The sequence below is a fragment of the Manacus vitellinus genome, unplaced genomic scaffold (assembly GCF_001715985.3).
Source record: "Manacus vitellinus isolate BGI_N305 unplaced genomic scaffold, ASM171598v3 scaffold_7_pilon, whole genome shotgun sequence".
NCBI lineage: Eukaryota > Metazoa > Chordata > Aves > Passeriformes > Pipridae > Manacus > Manacus vitellinus.
The window spans coordinates 28,199,609-28,214,335 of NW_021940813.1; the positions used below are offsets into that span (position 1 = coordinate 28,199,609).

General features: G+C 40.6%; 1 protein-coding gene across 1 annotated transcript in view; it reads right to left on the reverse strand.

The window, feature by feature from the left end:
* Positions 1–294: 294 nt before the first annotated feature.
* Positions 295–14,727, reverse strand: part of TMEM131 (transmembrane protein 131) — a 73,821-nt gene continuing 59,388 nt past the window's right edge. Inside the window, exons 31-40 of the mRNA XM_018084200.3 lie at positions 11,989–12,164; positions 10,687–10,814; positions 9,217–9,341; positions 8,909–9,067; positions 7,997–8,168; positions 7,570–7,691; positions 7,369–7,465; positions 6,174–6,271; positions 4,682–4,845; positions 295–1,319 (exon numbers count right to left, since the gene is read on the reverse strand). Coding sequence (XP_017939689.1) covers positions 1,023–1,319; positions 4,682–4,845; positions 6,174–6,271; positions 7,369–7,465; positions 7,570–7,691; positions 7,997–8,168; positions 8,909–9,067; positions 9,217–9,341; positions 10,687–10,814; positions 11,989–12,164 — 1,538 coding nt within the window. The 3' untranslated portion in view covers positions 295–1,022. The remainder of the gene's footprint in view (positions 1,320–4,681; positions 4,846–6,173; positions 6,272–7,368; positions 7,466–7,569; positions 7,692–7,996; positions 8,169–8,908; positions 9,068–9,216; positions 9,342–10,686; positions 10,815–11,988; positions 12,165–14,727) is intronic.

The following is a 14,727-nucleotide window of genomic DNA, read 5'->3' on the forward strand; positions in this document are numbered from 1 at the left end:
CAGCAGCTGCTATTATGCCTCATAATTGGAAACTCAAAACAGCACAGACATTTTTCCAGGTTTTTGCTATCTGGTGGATTTTCAAGAGCATGGCACTGTGTAACCTTGAAGAGTTTCTATTCTCTGCTATGATACAAACCCACGCTGTTGAGAAGCCAGGTCCCCTCTGTAGGGAAGCTTCTGGAAACGCAGGCCCTGTGCACAGTAGATTTTGGCCTAAAGGCAACACCAAGGAGAGTCATGCATGCACAAGTCCAGAAAACATGTGAGGAACAGAGCTATAGCACACAAACCTTGAAAAAAGCAGTATTTATTTTAAAGTACAACCCAAAGTTGTATCTGTAAGAAATGCACAAGGTATCTTGTTTCTTCCACAAGTCTTGGCTGTGTGCATTTCAGTTCAACTTAAAAATGCATTCAGGTTTACAAATGTACAAACAGCACAAAGTGTATTACAGTCTCAACAGAATGCTCTTACATTCAGCCACTTTGCTCTTAAGGTTTTGTGTTGGATTTGTTGGTATTTTTTGTTGATTTTTTTTCCTTTTTACATTCTTACAACCTGTGTTAACAAAGCCTTATTTTAAAAAAATACTCTGCATTTTAGCACAAAGTGCTTTTTGATTTTAAATTAGAACTTGGAGGATAACACTGGAAAAAATTTAAAAAACCAAACCAGTACTTTTCATAAAAGTATTGCATGCCAGGACCATTTTATAGTTCAAATTGTTTCCTAAAGATGGTGGATGGTAAAATATGAAACCAGTGAAACTGTTCATATTTACAGGTTTCAGCTGTAGTTGGGATTTGTGACCACACCCAGACTTTTTCAAGCTTATCTGCAATCTCACACTACCATATTGCAGGACAGACTTTAGAAAGGAGCAAATGATGAAAGCATGACTGACAGGGGGAGTGGGGGGGGAAGCAATGACCAGCAACGGCCTGAAAATGATGTTTCAAAAATTTGCATTCAGAATTGTATCGTGACCTGTATAAGAGTTCTTTCCTTTTACTTAACTTTAGTTTTCATGAGGATAGTGTGAATTAGACCAAGGATCTGAACTTCTTCTTCCAATCGTTGGGCTCCAAATTCTCCAAGGATTGTAGGTCTGTCCCATGTCTTCAGCAGGATTGGCAACGGTGGCAGCAGCAGGTGGCGGAGGAGCAGCAGAGGAGTTTTCACTACCCATGAGATCGATGCCTGACAACGCGTTTGTTGGAGTGGTGAAAGGAAGGCCACTGTTGAGGTTACTTGACCAAATGGAACTGCTGAACGGAGTGGTGGACCACAGGCCACTGGGGTTGCCAAGGATTGACTGCAGTAAAGACAGAGCCAGGTAAGTGGCAGTTTGGTAACCTCTATTTTCACCTTGTTTACAGCCCCCCTGAAAGAAAAGTATCTGAGCAGCAGCAGCAGCAGCAGCAAGCCTGCTCTGGAACCCCTCCTGTCTTCCCTGCAACATGGAGTTCTGAACTCCCTTTAGGAGAGCTTTCCCACAGGAACCACATTACTATGTAACTGAACACATTTGGGAGCTTCCCTGCAGAGTGCAGTCACATCATAGGCTTTTAGGCTGTTTTCATTTGAGCTTTTACATCCCCATACCATTGCTAATTTAAGCACTATGAGTATTCAAGCTTTAAACACACAAGGGCCAGAACACTCAAGCTTAAACAACCTAGTTAGAATGAGGTAGATAAATACGGTTCAAGTCTTGAAAAACCAACAAATTCAAGTTGCAATGGAAGGTAACAGCAAAGTCTTTTTATGATTTTTTTTTTTCTTTTCCAGCTGTTTGCAAACTTATCTCCCTGTATTCAGACATTTCTGTTTTGGATGAAGCTACCTGTGTTCAGCCCCACTGTTACTCCCCCATATTCCCAGTATATACTTTTCCCCCCATCCAAAACTTTTCCAGATGAGGGGAGAGGGGATAGGAGACCTAGCCATTTATCACTGAGTTCCAGTAAGTTTGTCCTGGCTCAAGACACTTGGAAGCCTCTGATGTGGTCACGGTGCAGATGCAGGTGTGCTGCATCATGTCACAAATGCATTTGGGATGCACAGGACAGGTACAGAAAGCCTAGAGAATACATGCAGGAACGAACAGGGCCCAGGTTCTGTCAACTGCTTTATTAAAGGCCAAACAGTAGCAAGCAACCAGCAGAGGAACCTAACCCGTGGTGTGGGGGAAAGTGATACCCAGAAACAGCCAAAGACAGAGATGGGAAAGGCTAGCATAACTTTCATGCTAATATTAGCAGAGAACCTGCCACATGTAGGCTTAGCACACCACATATCTCAGTGTCAACAGATTTAATGTACATATGCTGTAAATTCATTTGCAAATATACAGTAAACTTGATACATCCCAAAGGCAGTGGACTTGTTGAGTAACTGCTGTTAAGGTACAAACATCCTTGTGTTTGGATTCACTAGGGGGAGAGATAGGGCACCTCTTCCCAAGATCTCCGCCTCTAGAAAACACACACTAAAGGTTAACCAGTATCAGTGTTCTCTGCATCTGGAGATTTAAATTAAAATCTCTTTAGGAAAGAAAACAAGGTAGACTCTGAAAATTTCTTCATTTCAGGTTTTTATTCTCTCCCCTGGAATGAAGAAGATAGGCTCAATCTAATCATACCTGCTATGGCTTGGACGCTAACACAATATCAAAGGGTCCTCACAGAATTTGCTACCAAGGGCTGGAGCATTGCTACCAAGAGCTGGCAGCTTTGAGCATTACTCGGGGGTTAACCCAGCCAATGTCATTAGGACTCTTTGATGTCACTGAGAAACTGAGCCAAATCAGGGTGACAGTGTATTACTGTCACACAAATAAATGGTTATATTTAAGCTATACAAGCATTAGGCTACTAAGCCTACAGCAGGAAACACTCACTCTGCTGCACAGGCACAAACCCTAACACACTAAAGGTCCACCCTATTATGGGAAATAAATCAGAAGCAACCAGGAAAGAAGCAGAAAAGAAGAGTGCCTGATATGCCCTTTGAAAGCTGGTAGAGGAAGATAAAAAGTGGCTGGCAGGCAGAACTACACATGGGGAAACAGAGAAAAGGGGAGTAGGGGAATGTGCTTAGAAAGAAACTTGGATAAAAGTACCACAGCAATGCAGCCAAGGCTGAGGGGAGACAGGACCCAGAAGTCAAATGCTATTTAGTATAGAAGCACAGTTGTGCAGAAAAGGGGAAAGCAGGAGTTAGAATAAGGAAGGAAAACAATCAAAATCAACCCCCCCGAAACCTTCCTAGAAAAGAGGGTAACACAACAGCCACTGTCTAAGTGCTGTTTGCAACAATGGCTTTGGCTCTTGTGCCAGAACAGAGGAAAGGGCAGGGCCCTGGCCTGGTACCTGCTCTCTTATTGAGCACTTAGAGCAGGGAGGCCCAGTAATAGGAAAAGCTAAGCTTTCCCGTTCTGGCTTGCCATAAGCATTTGAAAAAAATCACTGTTATTAGAAAGGTTTTGAATGTTTCAGTCAGTTTGCTGCTTCTTGTTTATTAAGTGACCTTCTCCTTGAATAAGCTCCTAAAATGTCTCCTCCCTAAATCAAAGAATTTAAAGGGAGTAACTGACAATTCTTCTATACCATTTGTCTTGGCTTCTGTCTCAATGCTTCCTGAAGCACACTTCCAAATATTTTTCAGAAGCAGACAGGAAATAGGAGTTAGGAGCTAGAGAGCTTGTTCCGGTTGTCCTCAAGCCCTCCTTCCATCAAATGCTGATGAAACCTGCCCTCCATGTGACCAAAAAGCAAAAAACTCTCCTTACATAGTTTTAGAGAGGTTCCAGCTCCAGTGTAACCACATGACAAGGGCAGGATCAGTGAGTCTGTGTATATAAGAAGCTGTGTGACCTTCTTCGGCTTCCCCTGCCCCCCCCCCCACTCCATCTGAACTGCTCCCAGGTGAAGTAAACACTGCCTATTACTCACTACAAAAACATTTTCAGAAGTCAACATGAAGAATGATTTCTGCTGGCAGTGGAGGCAGCTGTTGCAGTCTAAGTTTTAGTCTGACAGAAGGATGGCACAAGGATGACAGTGTAGTGCTACAACCCATAAAAGGTGGGTTTTTTTCTTCTTTTTCTATACTCGAGATTTCCATCAAAATTAGTAGTCAGTTTAAAGACTTCACTTTATGCTCAGTCCTTTAGTGTTTTTTCTAAGCTGAAAAGAATATATTTAAGGTCTTTTAGATAAGCTTTTTGGGGATGTTTTGTTAATTTACAAGCAGGTGCAATGCTGGATTCAGAAAGCAGAATCAAAGTCTGAAAGTTATCATATTGGCTAATTTGCAACTGTCCCTCAAACTAGAAGTGACTGAGCCAGTGCCCAGCCACTGCACAGGAGCAGAACACCTCTTTCTAAAATCCTGAAATGGAATACACTTTAAGTGCCGCAAGATGCTCTCGTAAGAAGTATTTTTATGTGAATATAAATATCCAGTGTACATGGATTCATCATCTGCAAGCAGGCAGACTTTGTCCGACAGCCATATCAACTTAACTACACAAAGATGAGTATGTGTAAATTCCCTCTTCCTTTATTCTTCAGTTTATTTTTTTCACCCCCAAATCCTCTGAATTAAATTAGATGGAGATACAGAACAAGTTGGTAACAGTAATAAAACACTGTATTTGGACTGAATACTTACTGCAGTCGTATGAGTTGGGGAACTCGAGCTTGTTGGCCAGGAGGGTACAGAGTCTGTAGCTGAAGGATCCCAGATGGATGATGGAACATTATTGAATTCACTCCAGTTTCTCTGAACATCCTGCCCATACGCAGATCGAGCTAAACCAAGTTTGCTAAAAACCTCTAAAAATAAAATGAAATAAAACTGAGTACATTACTCTTACTCTTTTTCCAAGAATAACACTCTTCACAGTCATTCCCCATACTTTTCTTGCAGGTCCTGCTGCAGTGAGATTAGAAGAGGTCACACAGTAATACAGATCTCATGTCACCTGGCTGACATCAGACAGTGGCTACAAAGTTAGTCACGGTTATGGTGGAAAAAGGGTTAAACACTTGCTGTGTATAATTCAGTACAAGCCTAAGGGATTGTGGACACACTCAACTGTGGATGCAGCAATACTGAGAGTCCTAGCAGTTCCTGGTAACAAGGTAACTACAGGTGGAGCAGGTGACTGGGCTGAAGGAGCCTCTAGTAGTGGCAGCATTCATTGGCCTCACAGCACTCCCTTCCCAGGTGACTCCTGGTAGGAGGCAACACTGGTGGTGCCCCATCCCCATCTCTGCTATGAAAAGGAGAGGGCAGCACCAGCAGTCCCAGCTCGCCTCTTCCCTGCACATGGAACTGGTCCCAGGCTCTTACTGGTGTCCCTCAGAGTCACTGGTGCCAAGGGTTGCTGATGAAGATGAAAAAACTCCACAGCAGCAGCATCTGCCATTGTTTGCATTTTTCAGCAGACATACAACTTTTTTGGTAGATAGCATTTTTCAGTCGACACACTATCCATTTTGCAGATGCCACAGTTTGCTTTGCTTATCATCTTTTGCAGCTGCCTTAAAACACACCATGGATCCCCAAATACCGTATGGAAATCTTCCCAAGTACACAGAGCATCCATGCCCTGCAATATAGCCCGCCTGCCCATCTCCGTGTCATTTACTAAAGGTTTACCTAAATATTTAAATACAGGAATTGACTGCTGGGCTTAGTATGCATCAGTTCATTGTACAGCTATACAAATACTGGAGGAAAACACAAGAGGAAAGCAGCAGGTCATCTGGGGCCATTGCCTCACTTACAGAGCAATGGTTTTATATGCTGGTCTTTATGCTCAGGAAACCACAGGCCTATTGGCACTCTTGTGAGACCTACAGTAAAGCTTTGGAGGAGGGGTGGAGGGAGGGGAAAAGACTAAGAAAAAAATTCAAATATCAGAAATTCCAAACCCAAGCATTTCCAGGCCATCAAACACTCAAAGAATTTCCACTAACACTTTCTCTGGACTGAAACACAGAATATATCACCAAATTCTTAACACACTTTCCTACACAGTCTTCCCTTTTAGGTGTGAGGATGGGAATGCTGTCTGCACTTAAGACTATGCAATGGAGATACACCATTTCTTTACCTGTATTTGAATATGGAACAATATCTGAAAAGGAAAACTCACCTCCAGTTAAATTAAAAGAATGTCCAAATGCAGAGAATGAGTTGAGAGGCGTGAAATCGGGACTGCTGGGATTGCTGATAGGACTCCACAAACCCGAACTACATATTATGGAGTAACAGGAAAGCAATACACAACTTATTAACAAAGTACTATTGACAACATTAAGTTACTGATCTATGTACAAATGTATATGTACAAGTGTGTGTATATACTTAACCATATATGTATTTAATGGTGATTGAGAGTTATGAAATCAGCTTATTTTTGTTTCATAAGGGATCTCAGTGAAATACCATTTTCCTGTGTATACACCCACCTTGGAGCAACACAGTAATACAGACACAGTGCTCTTTAATCTGTAGATTGAGCATAAACACAAACTTGAGAGTGGTTCTTTTGAACAGTTTTTCAGCAAACTCACAGGGTCCAAGCCATAGCGCAGTTTTTTTGGCAAGCAGGTAAAAATTAGAGCCACTCAGAAGGGATACAAATGCTCATGCTCTGGCTTGTGGGCAAGCTTCTTGAAACTAACATGAGTTAACTGGAACCCGTGAGAAACATTCACAAAAACAAACACCCTCTCTTCCCCACCCAACTTCACTCAGAAAAACAATTCCTTTGCATATTGAAGCTTGAATTCAATATTGAATTCAAGTCTCTTACCTATTCCACAAAGATAACCAGACACTGTTTTTTACAAGCGAGATCAGGATTCACTGCCAAAATATGCCAGAAAATACACGTGCCTTGGGGAACGTGACTGAGTGTAGCTGTATTCTGCTCCTACTCAGAACACAAAGCCCACTGATAGTTCTGATCTTGGTGTTAAAATTGGGAGTGAAAGGTATTGCTGTACAGCAAGATATTCTTCCTGTGAACTATTTCAAGAGACCTTGGTACACACTCTTCAGTACTGAGAGAGCCAAGCTGATTTCTCATTGTTCGAATGCCTGAGAACACAAGATTGTGTAAGGGGAAGTTCCTATCACATGTAGAACATCCTTCTTTCTAGTTTTGAGTCACTTGCAATTTCTAAACTTTTACACAACGTGAGAGATGCTGTGCTCAGGCTTTAAAAAATAGCTTAAAAAAAAGTAACCAGAATGAATTCTGTCACTCCCTTCAAAATGCCATTAATAGTTCACAATCTTCTTTTCTAGATGCTCGGTATTTGCCTAGAGAATATAAAAATTACCTGTCAGAGCCATCACTGTCAACAACTGTGTGGGAAATGCTGATATTGCTGGAAACATCCATCTTGCTTGGAGAAGCCTTTGGTAAACCACTGCCACCTGCAAGAATATGTATGTAAAAAATGAGGAAATAAACCCTAGCAAAATAACAGAACATTCAGGAAATATTCAGAAATATTTACAACTCCAGACTGGTTCTGTACCTGGGCTCTTGTCATAACCTGCAGCTACAGCAGCAAAAGTGGGGTTACCATTCCTGCCTGGAAGAGAAGCTGCCTTTGACAGCTTATGTTTGGTACCATTAGGCTGCTTGCTTTTCATTTCACTAAAAAGAAGAAAAAAAAAAAAGAAAAAAAAAGAGTAAAGTTCTGGACTTCAGCAGTTTGATAAAAAAACCAGCAATTTAAGCTAGAATTTACGAAAACTTTCACAACAGCTCAACAGTTCCTGTAATTGCACCTTTTTCCAATCTACCAAGTTGTAAGAAACACCAGAAAAATATAAATAGTGTGGCAAGATATGCACAGTGGTGTATCTGCAAAAAAGCAGTTTCCACAGGAAGAGGAACCGGCAGGTTCCACAACTGCTCGGTGTCTGTGAAATCAGTAGGAGGCACCGATCTGGACTCACTTGCTGCAGCTGCTGTTCACAATGCTGCTGTAAGTGCCTCCTCGTGGCCCAAAAGCAAATGATGTGGGAGGAGGAGGAGATGGAGAGGCGGGTGTTGGTGAGGGCTGTCGCTGTTTCAGGAAAGCATCTGCATTCAGGGTTTGTAGAGAGAGCTTATAAAGGTTGTCTGTAGCTATAGAGAGAAACACAAAACATCTTTCATAGTATTTATATTACAACAAAGGCTTCTCGAACTTCTGCTATCCTTTCTGTTCAAATGGAGGAATTATGACAAAGGCTGTTTGCTCCCAGTGATGGAAGCAGCAGTTTCTTCTCTATGTTCACCTCTGGTTATTCAGGTTTACCATCTATTTTCAGAGAGACTGTATTGCAACAAAAGTGCCAAGACAAACAGATCTGTACAGAAGAAGGAATCTTTCCAAGTGAGTGCTGTTGAGAGGGATGATTTAAGTTCACAAGCAACCAAGAGGAAGGTGATTTGGTTCCCACACGAGGGAACATATAACGCAACGAAAATGCTTGTAAGAGTGTCCCCTGCCAACCACTGCATTAAAGTGTTCTCAGTGTTCCCTCTCAAGGACAAATCATCTAATTAGTTTCAACTTTGGCTGCAGCAGACTTGACCAACCAAAACCCCATCTGCTGTAGAAAATGCATATTTTTTGAGCAGTAATTCTCATTTCCTCAATTCCTCCAGCAGCTTCTAAATCCTGTTCATCACTGAAGAACTGTAGAATGGTCCATGTTCTGCCCGCACCATTTTCAAACCTCCCAAATCAAATCAGATGCTATCAATAAGGGGTCTACAGCAGAAAAACACAGCATAGCTATGCAGTGAAAAGGAGACAGGTTTCTATCTACAGATATTAATTGCAGAAGACTCATTCTGTCAATTGTCTAATGATTACTTACAGCTGCCAGCTTTGTGGAGAGGCACAGAGTCCCACTCTGGTGGTGGAGAATCCTTTTCCCCTTCTGAGCTGCTTGTGTTTCCTAGTTCTGGCCCAGAACCACTGGGGAGAAATTTGGCTAATACTGATGGCCTGCTCTCCATTAATTTACTGCTTGGACCTGTTAAAACAAAAGAAGAAAAGCAAGTGTATGGATAATAAACTGAACAGCTTTCTTCGCACACCAGACTTGTAATTAAGCACTCAAGAGGGGTTACAAACAACCAAATAAAAGTCTTGATGTATTTATAAAAAACAGCCTCACACTACCTCTTGTTTTGGGGAGGTTTCTTGATTTAGACCCACTCGTCAAAAGGTGCTGTGTAGAGATCTTGGATGGAAAGGGTTTGCGCTGCTTGTTTTCCAGTGAGGGAGTATAAGACAATTCCAAGGGACTAAATGAAAACAGAAATTCATTTATTTTGAAGTGCTGAAAAAGACTTTATACACATACATACATACACATTATATATATGGGCCATACATGCTTTCTAACAAAACAGTGGTCTCTTGTGGCTTTCTTATGAATAAGCAGAATTATGTTTTTCTCCTATATGCAACTCCACCCTTCATAGCCCTAGCTCATTTTCTACCCACACTGCTCCACATTTGTATTAGGGCTCACTCACCTTCCAGGAGCAGCTTTCATCCTGGAGCTCCAGGATTACAAAACCTGTTTGATTATAGAGAGGCAACAAGAGATAGCAACTACCCTTTTTCTACTCCGCCCCCACACAACCCTGTTAAGATCATGTGCTCCTAATATGCTATTGCCCTAAATGTATAGGACTGTTTTTTAGTCAATGATATAAAATTATTCAAATGCACCACCAAATTTATCTGGCTGTATACTGCTCTTTTTCTGTAGGTATTTGATTCCATCTCTCACACTTTCTAGTAGAAGGATCCTTCTTGTAGAAGGATTCCAAACCAGCTCTCATTGTGGTCTTTGAAAACTGTCACATGTAACAAACTTCTGAGTTATATGATAAAGGAAAGTACATAATGATAAGAATAAATAAGATAAGGAGGAGACTTTACCAGGCAAGGTTTTGAGAAATATTTTGAAAAAAAATAATTTCTTCTAACTACTGAACTCAGTCTACTATTAAATACAGCAACAGGGAAAACATAGCCAATATACTACACCTCAGTTCAGTGAAGTTTATTTTTGTGGCACTTGGATAGCGATCTGGTTTCAGAATAATATTTTGGAATGAATTAGCTATAGTAAGACTAAGATTCTTCATTTTCCCCATTTCTATTCTCTGCAATCAACCACCTGACACTACGGGACAGCAGCAGCAGCCTCCTTTCATAACATATCCAAGACTCTGACCTTACTCCGTGATATGAAAATGAAAACTGCATGGCTGCAGTTTCACCAATGGCAGCTAAAGGCACTCCTGTTGGTGCTGCCTCACTGTGCTGCCACTAGAAATATTAACCCCACTTGGTGTATGCAATGCCTATTATAAAAATCTTAACATTGCTTTGCCTGATTTTCATGTCTGGATTTAGCTTTCACTTATGTGCTATATTCCCCTTTAACTAATTTATTGTTTACAAGCTTCAGATATTCCCTGATATCAAGGAAGGAAGAAGAAACTGCTTAAAGGTACCTGCTGTTGGCATTTGCCAAACTGGCAGCCACAACAGTCAAATACAGAGATTTTTATCAATACATCTTCCCTTCAAGCACAATACTTTCCCTACTAAAAAAGTCTTTATTATGCTTACCTGGTTTTCACATCTACAGGGATTTCTTTCTTGATACCTGTAAGCACTTTTTTAGTTTTCTGTTTTACTGGGACTATTTCACTTTCAGGTTTTTCTGCTATAACTTTTCCCTTTTGTTTTTCAGGTTCCTATAAAAGACATAACATATTAATATTAATTAAAAGCAAAGTTCTTCTTGCATCACAATCATAGTATAAACAGGACTGAGGAAAGAATGCTATTGGAAAACATGAGCATTTTTGTAGCACTGAAGTTCTCTTTTTATTACTTAGTGAGTTTACCTATAAAATGTGGTATCTATTTTTTCCTATTTGGAGAAGTAGAAATCGAAATAGCAAATTAATGTGCTTCAAGCAGATCTGGTGTTTGCAAATACACAGCTCCTCCAGCCACGGCCTCTGAGTCTACTTAATAACATGCTAGCTCTGTACTGAGACGTTTACTGCATCTGCTGTAACGCAGTCCAGGCCACCTAAAACAGACTCTTCAACAAAGCAAAGAATATGAGACACTTTACCATTCTATTTATTATTTCCTTTAACCGTACTTCTAATACTTCCTAAATACACGTATACTCTCAAATAGCCATCTTGAAAAAAAATCAGTGGTGATTTTCAAGTGACAACTTACTAAACCATAACCTTTAAAATATATCACAGGGATTTCCTTTTTTTTTCCCCCCCCAGTCTTTTCCAAAGTTCAAATTTACGATGTCAATTTAGGCTTTGTTTTCTTCCTTTCGCAATTACCTCTGCTCTGTTTAGTCCCACTACACAAACTGGGGATTTAGTTTATTACCTAGAAGCAAGTGAGTCAAATGAGTCAAATAAAGGTAGGGGTATTGTATGAGGTAATTAAGTTAGCTACTTACTGACAAGTTACTACCGTTGATCTGACCCTTTGTAATTGACAAAAGACATGGATTTAGCATACACCTTAATTATGGAGTGAAATTAGTGTCCATACTGTGGCATTTTATTCCACAAATAGAATAGGCCAGGAGGGTACCGAGAAACAATTCCCACAATGCTGCTGGCAGCTGGTGGCTTATTCAAGCCACAGTCACCCAGGCATTTTCAGTCCTGTGACTACATGATTCAAGAATGTTTGCACTCATAGAGGAGCAAATTTGATAGAGAAATGAAGGCAAGGATCGGGAAAGATGTTTTTTAATTAATGTTCTTCCTTTGTTAGGGTATTATATGAAAGCTGAGGGTGGCGTGGCGGAAAGAGACTGTGTTCCTACTTCACCAGGGGACACACCAGCTACACAAAGGCCTCCTTTTCTGAGCAGTGCTGTACCTCTTTGAGCAGTGGTTCCGTATCTGGGTTTGAGGTTTCTGTTGTGGTTGAAGAACTGTCATCATCTGCCAAGGAATCCTTCAGCTCATCCTCTTGTTGCTTTCCTTTCCCTCTTCTGTCCTTTTCTTCCCGTTTTTTCTGTGGCTTAGCCTTGCGCTGAATTGTTTTCCCTTTTCCTAGGAAGATATGGATGCTTCAGATTCTCAACAGCAGTACTCAGAGACAGGCTAGTTCCCTTCATTTCAGAGGCTAACCCACATGATTAAGCCTCTGAAATGTGTTGCCTATTAGGACACACCAACCACTTAACTGCCCCTGCACTGTGAGCAAAAGCATTAGACTTGCAGAACTCCGTTCTCCACCATCTCATTTATGCTCCTGAGCTGTACCCTCAGTGTCTCTCTGTGGATGTGGGCACTTGGCTCCCTATTATTCTTCTCTGCTCTGTTCCTGGGATTGCTTTTAAACATAGAATTCAATTTGACAGTTTAACCATGTAAGATTACATTTAAACATAAACTTCAGAAGTTGACACAAGCTTTATCATCTGAACAAACAAAGAACAGAAACTATTAGCATGTTTGTCATTTAGAAAAAACACAAAATAACTTGAAATAAGACTAGTGTGAATGAGAAAAATCACTAATAGTATTTGTCTAGCAAACAGCTAAAAAAACCAAACACCTCAAACCTGAAAATCTTACACCCAAGTATGCTTTCTCCTCTTTCAGAGTGGACTATTCTAAGATGTCTGACTAAGTTGACTGTAAAAAAGTTTAGCTTGACACATTAAAATGTTACTATATCTCAAAGCAGGGAAAACAATGCATTAAACACTCCAAGGGATGTCTGATCAATTTTCTTGAAGCAATACGCATACAAATAAATAATGCTTACTTTTCCAGCCATTTCAGGTTAACTGAGGTGCAGCACAGTAGAAGGTCAAAATGCAGAGGTTTAAGAGCCTTCAAAATCAAGCCAAAGGTCCTGGCTTGTGAGACAGGCAGGATTAGGCTCCCAAGGAATAAAAAAGTCATCAAAAAAAAAAAAAAGCATCATGACAGAGCAACTGTGCATGTGCGTGTGTGGAGTCTTCATCAGCTTACCATTGCCTGTTGCTGTTCTCTTAGAGGATGTAAGCTTTCACAACATTCTTATGTCTTTTATTAGATGTAATATGCCTTTACTCATAGGATCTTTCTAATATTCTGCCCTTTAGAACAAGCATTTTCATTTATGAGCCACACAGTGCCTGCATACAGCCTCCTGGACAGACTCAGCAGCTCACTCAAGCCTCAGTTAACCTGTGCTGAATAACTGGATTCAGCCTCTTCTTGGTTTGTACCAGCATGAGTTGGAACTGAGACTGGAAGCACCATGACAGCTGTTATATTTCATCTGGCAAAATGGTAAAGTTCGTACCAAACCAGAAATTTGCCAGTATTTTGGCAAATACCAAACCAAATACATATAAAGAAGTAGTTCCCTTAAACTTTGTTTTTTTAACACATAAATATCAATGGCTGTATCAAGAAAACAAAAGTAGTGGAATTACAAATATGCTTTTCAGCATGAATGCAAACAGATGCATAAATACAAGCACATCTTTCTACGGAAATTTTCTAAAGGTCTGCTTCTGGTATATTGGGGGTATTTTGGATGTGCCTCAGGTAGCCATGCTCCAAGATTTGCTTCAAATGCAGTCTAAATTCAGGATTGCTAAGCAGTTTAGTGTTCATCATTAGAAAATCTATGTAAAGTGTTGTAATGACATTAAAATATAATGCAAAGCAGCTTTTTAACAAAAATCTAATGCAGCCTCTGCAGCAGTGAGCTAACACACAAGTATTAGGAAGCTGAAAAAATAGACTATAAAAACAGGAATCCTGTACAGCATCTTATGACAGACAGTTTAGTCCAGAAGCTCGTGTTTCTGCAAATGTTTGTGACTAGTTCTATCTACTTACCTAAAGACAAATATCAGTGTGTGTATATAGATCCAGATAGAACTTCCTCTACAGTTTTACATTTTTAGAGAGGGCAAATGGAAATGGGTACACTACATTATCTGGATTGAGAATATGCTTTTGAAACTGAACTCAGTGGTCCCCATAAAGCATGTGCAGCTGCATCACAAAATCACACTCGAGTGCAAGAGCTGGTTCCTTCTTAGGCTGAACTAGAAATGGAAGATGTGCTCCAGAAGCACTCCTACCTCTTTAAGGCATTCAGTATGCAGACTGGATCAGTCCACTGCACATCTGCTCACACATGCCCTATGAGGACACTGCATCCTTACTGCCAGACACTTTGCTTTCCAGAGCTCCAGCACTGCACTGTTTGCCAACATAGACACTGTCCATGAAATCTACCTACTGTCACACCACCTTCTGGAAATCCATTTAGCCTTTATGGAATGAGTACCTGACAAACTGGTTGCAATTCTTTTAATTCCCCCAACTACATATACCCTTGCCAAAACCAAAACAGCATAAGTAGCATATTTCAGCAGGATCCCAAAGCCTCTCATCATTTCAGAGTCTCCACTTTGAAAGTCCAAATGCATTGTAACAGCCACTCTGAACTAATTAAGAACTTTCTGCTCATTACCACTTAACAGAGTGAAGCTTTCCTCTTTGGTGGTCCATGATCACACAGATGCTGTGGTGTTTATATGCCTTCCTATGACTCATTTTCTTAACTTGATCTCTAATAAGCAACACAGTATCAGTACCATTT